Below are 17,091 nucleotides of genomic sequence, written 5' to 3' on the forward strand. Positions count from 1 at the left end.
TGTTAAAAAGGAAACGCTAATAGGCAACAGAACATGATAAAAACACAAACAGGAAATCATGGAGGAGACAGTCAAGTGGACACAAATGAAACATATAATGGGGAGCACTACAGTGAGTAGGCAGATTTGAACAAGTGGGTTTTTAATTGGGATTTGAATATGGTGATTGTGTCTGACTGTCGGATGTGCGGGGGGAGGGAGCTCCAGAGTCTGGGAGCAGTGCAGCTAAAGGCCCGAGCACCCATGGTGACGAGGCGTAGGGACGGTTAGCAGACCAGCAGAGGAGGAGCGGAGGGAGCGAGAGGGGGTTTACTGCTGAAGAAGGTTAGCCAGATAAGGGGGGGGGGCAGGTTATGTAGGGCTTTGTAATTGAGCAGTAGGTTTTTGAAGTTGATGAAATTGATATGAAACCACTCAAAAGAAGAAGCAGAAATTCTTGTTTCCTCTAATCTACCATTTAAATAACCATTCAACTATTCCTGCATAGTTGAACTTTCTCTAATACAGACACAGGTGCTCTTAAAGATGAGTAAATATTGCTGGTGCAGTGAAGACATGCAAAAAAGCTGAGAGTTGAACTTCCTAAATAAAGCATGCTGGGCTTCAGACATCATGTTTGTTTTGTTGGACATAAAACTAAAGTGTGTTTAAATTCCCCCAATGTACAGAAGTCATTGTGAATGCATTTCTAATAGTGTGCACACTGACAGTCATATAAAAAGGGTGGCTCATAACGGCTACTCAGTAGCGAGCTCAGGCATATAAACAGTTGGCACTCCAATTACATTTTAGCCAGGTTGATCAGATAATCCTATTAGAGCCTGAATGTAAATTAAGTCAGTGCATTCTCGGGCTTCATTTCCCATAAATCCCTAGCATGGTTAGCTACACACAAACAGCAGCTGGGGACGGGACATCTGAAAACACGGCCACAGTGAGCTGCAGAATGTAGCACTACAGATAGTAATCACAAGAAGCCTGAAAATGAAACACTGGTGCTGTGTTTTTGTTTGGTGTTGAGTTCTTGTTACTCTCTATGCGGATGATGAAGTGACTCTAACCTCAGTCCAATTCTGTAGCCTTTTGTTCAGCTCATATATCCGGTAATCTGTCTGGTTCCCGTACGGTGTGGGTCTCCTGAAACAGAAAGAAGGGGGGTTTAATCACTCTGCAGTTTTGTGATTTTTAACACATGTAGCATAAACAAATGACACAGGCGGTCTCAAGCTTCATTTAACAGCAGGTGAATTGAATGTTTATGTGTTATAAAATGAATAGAGAGTAGAGATTATAAAGACTGAAAGAATACATTCTGAGTTAAGACAGCTACAAGCTAAAGTTAAGCACTCACCCCATTCCAGGCTCCATGTATGATGGGGGGTACATGGGTGTAGGCCTAAGAGGAATACAAAACTAAATCAGCAACCATTTGCTTCGAGACAGGATGTGTGTTTTAATTGTTCACGGCTAGTTGATTTTAAATACACATCCACATAATCATTAATCAGGAAGGTATTAAAAAAGGGTTAACATGTTCAGTATCTCTCATTTGATTTCAATTCAATATCACGTTCAAAGTTTGGGTGATGAAACAGTGCAATTTGAATATGCAAAACAAAATAAAATAAAAAACATACATATACACAGTACACGTATTCTTCAGTAAACTCTATGTCAACAAATGACTAACATATTACAAGTTGTAGAAAGGAAGACATCAGGATTAATACCCTGCTTTAACCTATATTGCATTTGACAGTATAGCCCAGACCTACCCCACATCTCTGTCCAGCATAGCTCCTGGGTGGAAGGGGGGAAAGCTGCCGCCGTTGGGGGGCTCCTTAGGAGAGTACAGCTTGAATGACTTTGACGAACAGCCTGCAGAGAAGCACGCAGCAGAGGAGGGGAAAAAGAACAGAGATTTAGAGGAGATTTAGATTGCTTTGGACTTAGCTCGTTCAAATCACAGCATCATCTAAGTAATCTAATGCTGGATGATTTTGTGGAGATTTACTCAAATAAAAAGCAAGCTGCCAAAACAATTTCCTGCTGCTTTCATTATCTAATGCATCTTCCATTTAGTAAATGGACAAGAAAACAAATCATCACAGGGAGAGGAAAAACAGCAATATTTATTAGCCAGCCTGAGAAAACAATCAGTGAAATGGGGGACACATCAGAGGAGATTGTCTGGCATGTTCTCCGTGCTCATTATAGGGAACCCTCCTCTGTGCATTCAGCCCCATGTAATCGAACCATGCGCCTGTGTTGTGTGCGTCTCCCCCTCTAGTTGCCTTATTTACCCATCCCCCACTCATATCCCAGCAGTTGTTAACCCATGTCTGTCCAGATAAGGCATTAATGCTCAGACAATCAGCGCTATGAGAAAAACATCTATTCTAAACGTCTTTTCTCAAGGAGACCTCACACAGGCAGTGGCTGGATCTAATTAGTTCCGCCTAAAGATGTGGGATACTCCAGCTGATAGTTGTGGACTGGGATGTTGAGAAAAATAACCTTTCGAAAAACTGACTTGCCCATCACAACTACCCTTTGGCTTTACTACTTGTTAGCATCGAAACAGAAATGTGTAAAGGGACCCAAAGGAAATGAATATGTGTGGTGATGATGCATTCAAAGGAGATAAACAGATATGGGCAATGTTTCCCCTTTGGAAATGTTGATTATTGCATGTAAATCCAGTATTACCAATCCCCATAGAAACCTGAAGGCCGCACGGTGTTAGTTTGTTACTTTCCCAATTCAGGCACAATTCTCAGTCACTGTCACCAGGGCGTCTAAAATAGTAAGTGTACCAAATTAAAACCAGCAGGGGGGCACTCATTGTAGGCCGCTCGAGCGCCGCATCACACCCAACTGTGCTGTATCGTTTAGGCTTACTACAACATTTGTGTTAACCTAATGGATACGCCACAGACAGAGACTACAAATGATGATGTTTTTGAAAGATGAACGACAAATCGAGGGAGAAAGGGATGAATTGGGGTCAAGTATGTCTGGGTGAACTCTGATCTGTCTGTCCAGTCTCTATTGCTGAAACAAATAAAACACCTTCATTCGCTCTGTCTAACCCTTCACCCCCTTACTCCAGAAAGAGTCACAGCAGGTCAACTTCTCCTCCCATTACTATGTGGGTGGACCTGCTCAGAAGAACCCAACAACAGCCTTAGATGCAGACAAGACTCAAACACAAATAAGCAGTCTTTGTTTAATCTAAAAAGGCAATGCAAAAACCAGAAGGCAACAAATAAGAGCAGGATTCTTATTTTCTCCAGAATAACATGCCTACACATTCAGAAACAGAAATTCTACAAAATGCTGACACACAGTTCACTGTCACCTTGAATACCAACCAACAAGCACTCTAAAAAGCTGTCCAGGCTCCAGCATCAAACCTGTATAAAAACCATCTGCGGATTACAGCACTCAGACTAACAGATGCATACATAATGCCACGGGCCAGAAAGAAACGACCAGGAAAGCAACCTGACGTTGGGTACAAATTGAGATGGATGACTCCAGCCAGTCAGCATCTTTTAGAAGAAGCCGACTAAGAATTAAGATCATGATGCATAACCCATCTAACAAATGGGGAACTCGAAATAGTGTGACTTTGATGCAGTTTAGTCCGCCCAAACTGTTCATTGCAAACAATAGAGCTGCATCCAGAGGCTGGCCCTCAGCCAATAAAAGATCCAAAGCAATGTATCAATACGGCCAACACCATTGAGATGCTTATTGGTGTTTATGTTTTGTTATGTATGTGGACCTGCACAATAGATATTTAAAAAAATAAGGCAGTATTCACTTTCGGGACAAGGCGTAAATTGATCTGCAGGGCCGCATTCATTTACCGAGGACCGATGCCATTGCTAAGCTATTACCTAGCTAGATGCTAAACTCCCGTTATTAGCGCCGTGCAATTATAATTTCCTGTGCTTCTTCACTAGTGGTCTCTGCATTTATGTTGAAACAACAGAGCTGCCAAAGTAATGTGACTGTAAGTTTGAGTTACCTGCAGAGAAAGGTCCACCGAAAGGCGGAGTTGCTCAACACCTCCGCTCGGTGTTTCTCGACAGCTAGCCTCTCTGCTAGCCGGAGCGGCTGGACAGTCAAAGCTCCAGCTCCGACCGTTGGTAATGGAACGATCAATCCTACGTCCCAAACAGGACGGCAAGCGACGGAGAAAAGAAGAAGAAAAAACTCCGATACTTGCCCTGGTTCCTGTCAAATTTCAATGCCCGACTGTATGTTTTAAATGGCATTTGTTTGGGGGACGGTGCTACCTATCTACTACTACTACAGGACCCTTTGTTCCTGCCAGCCGAGACACGAAAAAAACAAAGGCCCCGCCTCCTTCGGGCTCCCCCGCCCATCCCATCACACAGACCGGACAAACACGGGCCTCGCTCCACGGCCAGCAGGGATCCCAATTTGTCTTGTCCTGGAACTGTAGGGGCAAAAGAGGAACCCCGAGTGGAACAAGATGGGTCCCCGTTGAGAGGATCAATTATCAGCCCACATTTTGCCCCTTAACACACACGTATTTCGTATGGACAAACTAATTTATATTCTGTATCAGCTTGTACCAACTCTGTTTTCAAAGCTACAAAATGTTGACTATGTCAATATGCCTAATGTTTTTTATTAAATCACCATTCTACTAAATTAAAGTAGGCTATAACATTATTATTGTTGCGATTCAATAAAGTCAGATTGAAGCACTCCTTTGTTGTGCATCAGTCAATCCTCACAGTAACAGAGCAAAATCCCAGATCAAATGCATGCTAAAGGGTCTTTGAAAATGTTTTCTCTCAGTGATTGTGATGTTATGTTAAATGTTTGTTGTTTGTTTTTCATGCCTTGTGTCATTTGTCTATGTTGATGTTACACATGAGCTGCTGTGATGCAAATCAAATGTCAGACTTGATCTGAGCAATAAAGTATTATCGTATCACTTGAACTTAGAAGTCTGGTGGGTTTGAATAGTATAAGTAGACCATTAGTTCATCTAAGCACAGTTCCTTATAAAAAAAATACTAAGGTTACATTTAAAAAATAAACAGTTGATGTCTGCATTCAACCACAGACCAAAGACTTTCAGGTCTATTTGCTGTGAAACTTTGCAGTAATTGTTTTAATATTGTTCTGTCCTGGTGCATTAATACAACCATTGTATGGCAGGGTTATTGACACCTAAACATATTATATAATTGGGTAATCGATTATTTAAAAGAAAATGTTGCTAGGGCTGCTGGAACTATTTTGACAAGCACCTTTGTCCAGTACTCTACATTGCATCCTGAGCGTAACTATAAAGAAAAACGTGTGATTCAGATGCTGTGTCTACACTGTTCAGCAAATGTTAGAAAAAGACTAGTTACTTAAAAAGGCTGTTTAATTCGAGCCAAATTTGTGAAGGCTTATGAAAATTGTCAGCCTTAGCAGATGACTCAAATCCTTCAGACCGCAGTCCTGAGCCTCAGATTATGTAAGGGTATAATCTGCAGCCTCACTTTTAATCAATACCCACTCTCATGTTTACAAGCAATATATTTGAAGCCCAGAAAACCTTTTGTGGTCACAAAGTGCATTTAAAGCTCAATTTGTTGAGGCTTTCACTTGAGCTGCAGTAGGTTTGTCGAATTATGTAAGCAGGGAGAGCAGATGAGAGAAGTGCAGCAATAGATTGACAGGAGAGTGCCATACAAATGAAAATGGTAGGCTACATCATCTGTACAACTCTGGTTGGTAAACGCTTTCTAGATAAATGAACTGTGATTAAATCCAGTGAGTTGTCTTTAAGTTCTGACAGAAAACTAAGAATTAAACAGCTACAAAGGGAATATAGAAGATAGGCTAAAGCCTTTTGTTGTAACACGCCCAGATCTTGGATCTCTTGTTGAAAACAATGATTCCCCAGTCTGCCTGTGTTCAGTGTTGATGGACTGACACAAGAAGAGATGTGACAGAACAGCATCTCCCTCTGCTGGTAAACGCTGAAAACATCCCCATGCTTCAGAATACAACAGTATAAGACAATGAACTTTATCCAGCAGTTTATGCTGTAAACTATTGACGAATAACCTGGAGCTTCTAATAAAATAAACTATACGTTTTCTATCATGTAGCTATATCTTTATCTGCCTATTCCATGATTATAACAACCAATAACATGCACAATAATGCTTTTATTTTAAGAGTGGGCCATCTGAAGAAAGACGGCATCCTATTTCATCTGTATTTAGTTAGAGTCACACATACACTATATGCACACATACACACCGAGTACCAGGTAAGTAGCACCGGCAGGTAGTGATAACATTAAATAGCAGTCATATGCACAAGAACTCAGTTCTATTTTAGTCCCCGGAAAACTGGTCTTGTACTACACACGATTTCTTGTATTTATAGATCCTTAGCTTCTAAGACCACTTTACACATACTGTTTTATGCAGAAGTTGGACTGCATAGCATTAACACAGAAATACATTCAGTGCAAGCCCTGTTCCAGAACAAAATGACTAAGAATGTATCTGAAATGAGTGAGGGTACACTAGTAGCTACATCTTTGGCCATACATGGAAAATAGTATGGAATTTACGAAAATGTCCCTAAATAAAGTGCAGGGTTTCCCACACATACACTTTATGTGTGGGAAACATAAAGTCCCCGTTCTCAGCTAACACCAGAAGTATATTTCAGATCTGTGGGAAACACTGAAGAGGTTATAATGGAAGACAGCTAGAAAAGGTAGAAAATAGTACCTAGTAAGTGAATAATGTGTATTGTTTTTTTTCAGCAACAGTTTTCCATAACAGCACGCAAACCTTCAATATATTATAACGCCTGCCACAATGCAGGGCAGTTTTAACCACAGACACAACATCTTACTAAATCCCTGTTTGTGAGTGTACGTAAGAAAGTTATTATATTATTTTTTTAGAAGACAACCTATAACATTTAAAAATAAACTGATTGACTGAAAAAAAACTGTTGTGAGCTGTGAACAAGTCAGACATATGTAATGTTAACATGCCTTGAAAGCATATTTCAAGTACTACTATGATGTGTGTATAATGTGCACACTTTTGACAGTGAGAGTGAATCAGTAGTGAGGAAAACTGAAGAGAGCGCTGGTGAACAGCATGTTAAGACTCCAGTTGCTGCTCTTCAAGACGAAGCAGAAACCTGTCAAGGAAACCGTTGTGACACCTGACTGGTAGTGATAGAAACACGGCAGCAGACAGCACTAACACAGACTGCGCCCAGAGGATGCTGCTGTGGGCTGACAGGAGGAAGCCAAACAGCATGTGTTCCAGATAAAGAAGGTTGATGGATTACAAATGAAAGGGAGTGTGTGAATGTTGGTGTTATGGACACTTTGCAATGACAGGGGTCACTGGTCTGAATCAGAATTAGCCTGTTGTTGACAAACTGGATCTGCTGCAGTGTAAACTGTAGGTTTGGTCATTTATATGGTTTGTCCTGTTGTGCCAACATCCACGGAATTAAACGAGGTATCCTAAAAAAAAGAGTCATAATTAACCAAAGTCCCTTCTATAATGTGTTATAGAAAAAGAAAATCCACCACAAAAACAGGACTTACACTTTTATTCTTATGATACTGCATGAGTCATTCATTTCTGATCTTGAACTGGACAACAGAGAGACTGACTGCAGCGTTATATTATTAAGAGACTAATCTTGGACTATGACACAGATTCTGAATAATTAAACCACTATGACACAGCACCTGCATTTACTGGAAGTTGGACACTTAATCTAATTTACAACATGAAGCCATGAATACTTATTCTAATGTTACATCTCTGAAATTAAATAAGCATGATGATTCAGTCACTATTTCCAAGAAAATGGACCAACTCCCCTTTCTGACATCATTATTCAAGTCTTGGTTCTTGCCTGATTTTCAGTTTAGGGAAATACTCGTCTGATTGAAGTCAGAAGTACTCTTTTCTTATTTATGGCAGGAATTCCTTGAAAAAACTGTCAATGATTGTCTTTATATTCTTATACTTGATTGCACAATTCATCTTTGACACCAGCTAAAACAAGCTGCTTAAATCTTTTAGTTTTCTATACTTTGTATACCTTGTAAACAGTTGTATTTGCACACACGTAGGTGGCATAGGGATAAAGCAGAACGCTTTCAATGTACTCTGCGGCTGTCCTCCTCACACCTTTTGTTTCCAGAACACAGCTCTGTTTCAATCTGAGCAATGTTACTGTAACCTTCTACTGTACCTCAGTACCAAACCTGCTTTCATGTTATAAAGACTCTGCGGCTTCTCCCACAAATAAAGGTGTGCTTTGACAGATAATCATTTTTTCTTTCCTTCACATTTTGTCTTCCCCCCATCCTCCCCCTCCATGTGGCACATGCCAGCTTTCCTCTGCCATCCTGTCGGCCTGCAGCAGATGTGACATCACTACAGCACGTCTCCACTCTACAACCCCCCCCCCTCATCTCTCTGACTCCCCAGCATCTCTGTCTCCCACGCATTCCTTCTTTCTCTCTGCCTCTGCACACAGCCATTTTGATCTAGCAAACAAGATCTGAGGGACTCACTAGGGTAGAGAGAGGAGGGGACTAGGAAAAAAGAAGTGAAGAATTGAGGAAGGTAAAAAGGTTTTCAGTGCAGCGAGATAAAGCTGTGGCAGTTGTGTTGTTGTGAAACGGTAATCAAAAAAACCCTGGCCGTTTGGCTGCCATCTTGGTTCTGCTTAAAGTCACTTTTCTCCAATCAGGAGCCATGTGACTTTCTGCATGAGGTAACACCACTGTTACTGCAAAAGGCACTGAAGGAGTGACAGAGAGAGAAAGGGGGGGTACAAGGAAGAGGGGGCGAGAGTGAGATGAGGAAGGCAGAAATAAGAGGGAGGGGTAAGAGTGAGATGGGGGAGAGATGGAGAGAGTGGTGAGCAGAGGGGAGCGCGTGCTTGAGTGCATGCGAGAAGGGAAGGGAGGGAGAGAGGGGTATCTTCGACTCACAGGCAATCTATTTTTACAATTTAGTCTGAACAAAGGATGTGATTGGCTCCACTGTGTTAGGACGGATCTCCTTCATGCGGGGAACAAAGCCTTAAAAAGGCTGATTCACAGCAAAGTCACAACAACAGCAGGATACCACAGGGTTGTCAATGACAGACAGGAGAAGCCTGTTTTTAATCATGACTCACATTCTGCTACATGCAAATATGCTCCGTTCTGATTCCTCTGTTCTTTAGTGATTTGACCCAATAACAAAACAAAGACATACAGGACCAAAAGAGAAAGTGCTGCCGAAAGAGAGAATTGTTGGATTCCCACACAAAGGATGGGGAGGATCTTCCGTCCACAATAGTGCAAGAATGTAAACAAACCAGCGTTCAAGTATAATGATTTACAGTGTGCACAGCAAGGCAAACCGGTGTTGATCATTGTCATTGTTCTGACAGACCCAGCAGCCTAAACTTGTCCTAGCAGGTTCCTCGTGAAGGTGTGTGCGAGTGTACATGCCTGCTACCCATGTGCACGCAAGCCTACATGTGTAAACCTGTGTGTTTGAACGCTGAAGGCAGATCTCTCTGGGTCGACCTCATTCTCTGTGTAGCCTTGAAAAACATGTGGATGTCATTAAAAGTTCTGCTCTGGAGTTGGGTCTGTCAACAGAGAGAGCAAAGGAGGCAGATTTCCTGGAAAACTACAGCACAGAGAGAGGAAACAAGATAGTAAAGAATCTGACAGGAGAACATGAAGGCTTCGAGACCTCACTGATATTATTCCATCTGATAGGCGACTACCAATGAATCACAGTAGCCCCATTAAAATGATACTGACACCCTAATTCAATCTGCCCTCTCTGAGTTCCCCATGAGCAGATGTACAATTCAATTTCTATCTGTTCCTTGCTCCCTTGTGCTGCACGGAGGCAGTCTCCTGGCACTTTGAGGCTTTCATTGTGCACAACGCAACCGTCTCACTGTGGTAGCGTTAAAGAGAAATTGCTCCAAAGTCAAACAGGATCAAACACTCGATGGGAGAGAACAGATTATAAGATCTACTTGATAAAAACTGCCACAACATTTTGCCTGCCAAAGACTGACATGTGTAGACAGAACTACTAGATTGACTTTCTTCATACTCTGACACGGTAGCATAAGTGCAGAGTTTAAATACTGACTACCAATTAGACACCATAGCGTTGCAGTAAGACACATTTTATGTAAGATTTATTTAAAGCTCAAGAATGTCGATTTCAGGAAAAGCCAACCCAAGCGTAACAACAGCGTTACAAATGGAAATATGCAGGAATGCAAAGTCACATTAAGAAAGAGTTGCCTAATATCCAAACAGCAGCTTAACTCCAAGCAAATTCAACTCTTTAGTTAAATCTTTAAGTAAGCCTCATTAATCGTGTGCACTCATCAAGAGAGACGATTAAAACCATTTTAAATTGAGGAAAGTACTTCTGCTTCATTCAGTTCTGTCCTGTGGTATAAAAACGTTTTTTTTTTACAGTAAGCAGGGATTTTCACCAACTACTTTATACATATAAGAGAAAAATAATGTAGAAGAAGATCTATAGTGGCTAGATGAAGCTGAGGAAAGGAGTGAAAAGAGCCAGCAAGTAAAGTACTTATTGATATCTCAGTGTGTCTGTAGGTGGCAAAACTCAAAGAGCCATTGATCTTCTGCAGCACAGCAAGCTAGCGTGACTGAAAGGGTCTGCTGAACAACTCAATCTCAAAGTGAGGTAGCCTCAGTCTATAACCTTGTTTTAGGTTAGGACATGTGTTAAGAGCGGAGCACAGCTACACGTGTCCACACACACACACACACACACACACACACACACACACACACACACACACACACACACACACACACACACACACAAACTAACACTGCCTGACGCTGGCCCTAGGCAGCTTTGCAGCACTTTTACATAAGTCATCTTTCTGACAGCTCCACTGAGCACAGAGACGGAACAGGAAACAGGGAGAAAAGAAAGAAACTGTAGGCACTCACCGGGACAAGCACAACCTCCAACAGACATCTTCTCACATGTTGGGCTCTGCTCTGAACGAAACAGCTGCACTCAGTCCACAAGCCGCTCGCATGGGCTAACTGAGGAAAACAACACAACGACAGAGGGGTGGAGAGATTAGAGGGAGTGGTACAAAGCAGGGCATGTACACCACAACTACACTCCTCTCCCTCTGTCAGAGGCAGGAAGTTGGCAGTGGTGCTCTAGCTGCATCATTAATAGGCATATTGCAACACAAGTGGGAGGGGAAATGAGAGAGGAGGGATATAGGAAGACAGAGCTTTTACATAATGTGAGACAGGAGTAAGTAATATGGAATGGAGCGAGGCACTGTGTGTGTTTCTGAAAGGGATAATGCAAGGGGGAGGTCATTACAGCAAAAGGGAGGAAAGAGAGAAAATGCACAAGGTGTGTGTGTGTGTGTGTGTGTGTGTGTGTGTGTGTGTGTGTGTGTGTGTGTGTGTGTGTGTGTGTGTGTGTGTGTGTGTGTGTGTGTGTGTGTGTGTGTGGCAGTGATGCATCGTCCATTTTTGTCCGTTGCTGCTGTGGGAGATAAACATACTCAGTAGGAGCCCAGAGGCAGAGGGTCATTACTGCCAAACAAACACACATGCGCACACACTCACTCACACACACACTCCCCCTTGTGTATGACAGATTTCCATCTCTCTTTCTGTCTCCGTCTCTCGCTTCTTGCGTCTGTTTTTCTGTTTCTGAGAGAAGACTGGTGTTAATCACTACAGACAGTATCGATTAAAAATGCAAAGCCCACCTGGAGCACAGGGACACTGAGAGCCCATGGGAGGCAGGAAGAGAGCGCATGTGGGACGTGCACGCACTCGTTGACACGGAGCTGCATGTAAACAGTCTCACTCGGCTGCAAACTGTCTGCCCAGCAGACTCTTTTATACTCGTTTCTGGCTTTTTAATCTTCACTTCACTTGCAATTTAATCTCCTCAGCCAGTTGATATTACCATGACCTTTCTGCAGCTTGATGTGATTTTGTTTCATTTCCTTTCCCTCCTCCACGTCTCTGGTTTCCCTTTCCGTTCATCCCATAAGTTCTCTTGGCTCGAGCTTGCCTGTTCTCCGAGCCAATAATCTTAAAATCTCACACTTGACTACACAAACACACGAGCACATAAGTGACTCTCATGAGCTGGATGTCTTTGTTGCTCGTGTACATGATCCCGTCAGATGGATAACAGATTGACCCGTGTCATTGAGTCATCCTGACTCAATCAAAAATACAAAAGGTTTAAATAAATTACAACTTCAGCCTACACTGCAAAAACACATCAGGGCTGACAGTATATTAAAGTGATTCCCACAAAAAGGGTTCTTGTACCTCAGGGGATACTTGTAAAAATTGCAGAGTAGCATTGGACTAAATGGAATATCTGATTTCTTAGGAATTATTTCCACATATTGACTGTTGAACTGCAACCACAATTGAAAGTGCATGAAAATGTTTTAGAAAGCAGATACAAAATAATGGATAAAACTTTCAATGTAAACCTCTAATCCAGTACTTTCAGAACACTGTATATACTGTATGGTATTTACCTAAATACTTTTTACCCATTACTTAAGCATTTTACCTTTTCTTATACCATTTTAATTTCAGTTCATCCATCACTTTTATAATAAATAATTGGGTTGTATAAATGCAAAAAAAGTTCTTACAAATCGACAATTTGTTGTAACAATATCTACTTTTATATAATTAATGTTGTTAAATACTATGGGTTGAAATAATGATGGATGTTCCAAATTAGTCGTCATTCATCTTTTCATCTGTTTGGGTTTTGAAAACACATTAAACCACTGGTCTAATATATCCATGAAGCCAAGAGGCTCCAACAAGAGGATACACAAGAGTTGAAACCCAGGAGAGTTGAACAAACCTCAGAGCTCTGTTGTCTCTCCCTCACAACCATTATACTAACAAAAGACAAACAACTGTCTCCACTGAAATGTAAGCTGACAGATGCATTCCCCAAACACCAGCGTACTGGCAGAGGCATCAGAGTTAAATGTCATACACGGTGTCAGACACTGTTCTCAGGACACAATGAACCACACTGCGGGCCTCCTTTTCTTTCTCCCTACTCATCTCTTTTAATTTCCACTTCCCACACACTTCTTGTTTCTGTTTAAACAAAGTCTGTCTCTCACTGAGTTCTCTCATCTCTCTCTTCTGTTCTGTCACCATTCGGTTCCTTGTGCGCCTTGTAGGCTTTGACATGTACAGAAGATTCTGCTACTGTAATATGGTGAACTCTGAACAACAGCAGATGCGAGAGCTAGAGAGAGACATCCCCAACACTGGAAGAGACAGAGATAAGAGCGAGAGAGAAGAAAAGGAACGGTGCATGTCTGTGATTTTGGGAAAATGGCTTCTGTTCCCAGGAGCGATTAAGCTTTGAAGCTGAGCACTTCACCACTGGCTGCACTGTCTCCCCTCTCTTCCTCTCACTCTTCGTCTCTTGCAGATACAGAGATTCCCGCTCTGTCAACACGTCCACACATCACTCAAAAAGCTGCTGTGAGAATAATGAAGTTCCCCCCTCTGTTTTCTACACTGTGGGAACCCTCAGCAGTTCAGTAACACTGTGTGACAGACAGCACACACACTGTCTTGCTTACTGAGTTAAAACACACTCTTGGTATGTTTTCCTCTGACAGCAGACAAACACTTCCTTGCATGCACTGACAACCTTACACACATTTCCAACAAAATGTTTAAAAAGCTCCAGGTGCCATACTTGTTATCTCAGGTGAGTTCAAGCCTTTCATGCTTACCTCTCAGTCTTTTGTCTTGCAGTTGTTCTGCGACCCCCACCCCTCCTTTCCTCTCCTTGTCTCTCCTTGTCTTTTATGCACAGTTTTTCACAGTCAAACCTCCATCTCAACGCTTACCTTTGTCTCCCTCCTTCTTCTGCGCCCACGCTCGCTCCGAAAAGTCCGCCTGGGTCAGCCACGCAGAGGTAACCAAGCTGCGCCAGAGAGAGTGAGAGAGACTGTGATGAGCAGATGCAGATAGGAGACACACATGAAGGGAGGGGGTCTAGCAGTGTGCACATTGGATGCTGGGAAGGAAGGAAGGAAGGAAGGAAAGAGAAGGAGGAGGGAAAAAGAGAGGGGGCTGGTCTGGTATTAATATGACGCAGAGGCAGGAGTCAGAGGCACTTTTCCTCTCTCCTCTCCAGCCCCATCCCTCCATACCCACCAAGAGAGAGGAGAGAGGGCACTGTATCCATGGCAACGGCAGAGCAGCTGTAGGTAGCATTCGAGGAGTGTGTTGGGTGGTGATCCTCTCTTTCTCCGTCTCTCTCACACACAGTCCAGCTCATAAGTCGTTCAGCTTTCCCTACAGAAGTACAGTACAGCCTAAGGTTTAGTGGGGTAAAAGCTGTGGAGGAAAGGAGCAGCAGTGGATTCATTAGGACAGGACTGACAATGAAAAGCAGACTGGTTGGGCCAGTTGTGTCTCAGACACGTGGGGAACAGGCACCAAGGAAGCACAAGTTAATCCTACTGTAACCGCCAGAATCTCGTAATGGAATTAATTACATTTGTGCTGAATAACAATTCTTATCATGCAGTTTACTCTCCCCACCTGATGGGGATAATGAGAAACATTACAAACACCATGATATGACAGCATAAAGACAGTGATTTAAAACAAGAACGAAACAAAATAACTCTCTCTGTGTGAAGCCAAAGCTGAAACGAGATTGTGAAAGAAAACAATACAAATGTAAATATGTCTTGGTGACGCAATCAATGGAATTTGACTACAGAAAACAACCATGCAGAACTTTCTCCTTGGGTTACTTGTTCTCCCAGAAACACAGGTACTGTCATTTAGTGGGAATGCTGACACAGCATTCCCACCATCTGTTATGCTACGCACAAAATTCTTTATTATTCCGCCGGGTTAATTTGCGCCTCTTCTTCTCCCACACTATAGCTCGGTCGGGAATCGATGGCTATTACTTTTATCATTCATAACTTTCATAATTCCAGAGATACATCCCATAATTCATCACATTTTTAACATGGAAGTCAATGGAGAAACTATTCAGACTTCAACAATCTTCATGCAACTTCAACTGCAGGTCTCCCTTGAAAAAGAGATCTATGATCTCAATGGGACCAATCTGGTTAAATAAAGGTTTGAAATGAAATGAAATGAACTGCTAACTGCTCCTTCTTCAACTGCCAACTGCTCCTTCATACTTTCACTCAGAAACCTCATTCCAACTTTAAAATGTTACACAACTTTCTGACATTATTCGTGTAACATAACTTTTAAATCTGAATCTTACTTTTAGAGATATTCAACATTGTTCAGACCTTGGTAAAGAGGCCTTCTTCAGATTTTAGAGTGCGTGATGTCACAGCTAGAGTGGAGGACATATTTAATTTTGCCTTCATATTTTCTTTTAAACCTGCCATAATTCCCAAACCCTACATTCCTGAGACATAATATTTAATGAGAAACGTAGGAAAACATCTTGTAGCTTGAAAGATAAAAAAAAATTAAGCAAAATAATTAAATAAAATGCCTCTTGAGGGCTTGAAGTGACAAACACTTTCAACATGTCTCCATTCAACTCCATTGTAAGTTCAGCCTCACCTTTCCCCACCAGAGCAGCCGCACACTTTTTGTTAATCTGCCAAAAAGTCCACATTATTAACCCGAAAGTACACAAAAAGTACACTTCAGATGGTCAAGTTCCTTGACATGCTTCACGCTTTGAAATTTCACCGATATCCGTTATGGTTCTTCAACAAAACATTCTGATGTAAGAGGTTTATCTCTCATTCAGAACAATGAAAATGCTCTCCTCTCACTATCACCATGGAAACCTCTGATCTCTGGACACGTTGTTAGCTCAAATATAAACACCCGTGTCGTTACCAAATCGTTACCAAACTTAACAGGTTTGGTAACGATGCGGCCATCAACGTATCTAAGCGTATTATGGGATGTCATCAAATGCCGTTGGCATGGCGACAGATCATTCGCCATCAAGTTAGTTCAAAAGTTTGCAGTTCAAATATTCTGCTGCTTTTCCAAGCCTTTTCACTTTCTTTTCTTCTCTCATCACACATTCAAGCCCCCAGTGTTCATGTATCATTTCAATCTAAATTCTTCACTTTCTTCTTACACATTACATTTCAGCATAACAGTTTAGCATCAGCTTTTCAGCATAAAGCATTCCCACTAGCAATTTCTTCAGGAATTGCATTCTCTAGTTTAGCATAGCCTTCTGTCCAGAGCCATGTAAATGTTCCCCCTGTACATGCACGTATCAGGAGCAAGTTGGGTATCATTCTCTTGCTCGACAAGCTTGTGTAGAACATGTGGACAGGAGGAGCCAGGGACTCATTTTCAAACCTTTAAATTGCTCTCAAAATGAATCAGTAAACTAACTGCATATATTATTAAATAAATGCCATATGCCTAAAAGGGTCATGTTCTTCAAACGAAAAACAGCAAGGGACCATATTGATCAGTGGACTCGTAATTGTTGCTAGAGGGAAAACTGGATGGATGCCAGAGAATTTACAGCACACATTACAGTGTGTCTGCAACCTAGTGTCTGTAGTATCGTACAATAATACTTTATCTAATCAAGCATAACACGTAAATGAGTTTACTGAATAGCTGCAACAAGAGGAAAGCTGTTAAAGAATGTAGAGGGATTTAAAAAAATGTCAAACTGCGCACATAGCTTTTTTTATTCTTCACACAGCAGACATTTAATGATATGTAAAACAGAGACACAGACAAAGAGTGAGTGTGAATGATTCTGCACGTTGTTGAGGCTGGACTCACCTCTGATCCATTTCTGCCTGTGGGATACAGGGAATTGCCGATGGCTTTTCAGTGACATGCAGTAGTGATCCTAATGAGAAATACATCCTCGCCACTTTTGTATTCGACCCAATTTAATCCCCACCTCTGTTTCACAGCCTGTTTTCCTTTTTTACCCGCCTACT

At 41.8% G+C, this 17,091-nt stretch overlaps 1 protein-coding gene across 6 annotated transcripts in view; it reads right to left on the reverse strand.

Annotated features, from left to right (window-relative positions):
* ldb1a (LIM domain binding 1a) overlaps positions 1 to 14,092 on the reverse strand; it is a 19,133-nt gene extending 5,041 nt beyond the window's left edge. For 2 of the 6 annotated variants that reach the window (XM_010782395.1, XM_010782393.1), the window contains exons 1-4: positions 11,057 to 11,252; positions 1,776 to 1,878; positions 1,352 to 1,396; positions 1,062 to 1,137 (exon numbers count right to left, since the gene is read on the reverse strand). In XM_010782395.1, coding sequence (XP_010780697.1) covers positions 1,062 to 1,137; positions 1,352 to 1,396; positions 1,776 to 1,878; positions 11,057 to 11,084 — 252 coding nt within the window. In that variant the 5' untranslated portion in view covers positions 11,085 to 11,252. Of the gene's footprint in view, positions 1 to 1,061; positions 1,138 to 1,351; positions 1,397 to 1,775; positions 1,879 to 4,036; positions 4,349 to 11,056; positions 11,253 to 13,998 lie in introns of those variants that run through there. The other 4 variants (XM_010782394.1, XM_010782397.1, XM_010782398.1 and 1 more) reach the window with 4 other exon arrangements.
* Between the last annotated feature and the right edge of the window lie 2,999 nt (positions 14,093 to 17,091).

This window comes from Notothenia coriiceps, unplaced genomic scaffold, assembly GCF_000735185.1.
Source record: "Notothenia coriiceps isolate Sejong01 unplaced genomic scaffold, NC01 NC01_scaffold00024667, whole genome shotgun sequence".
NCBI lineage: Eukaryota > Metazoa > Chordata > Actinopteri > Perciformes > Nototheniidae > Notothenia > Notothenia coriiceps.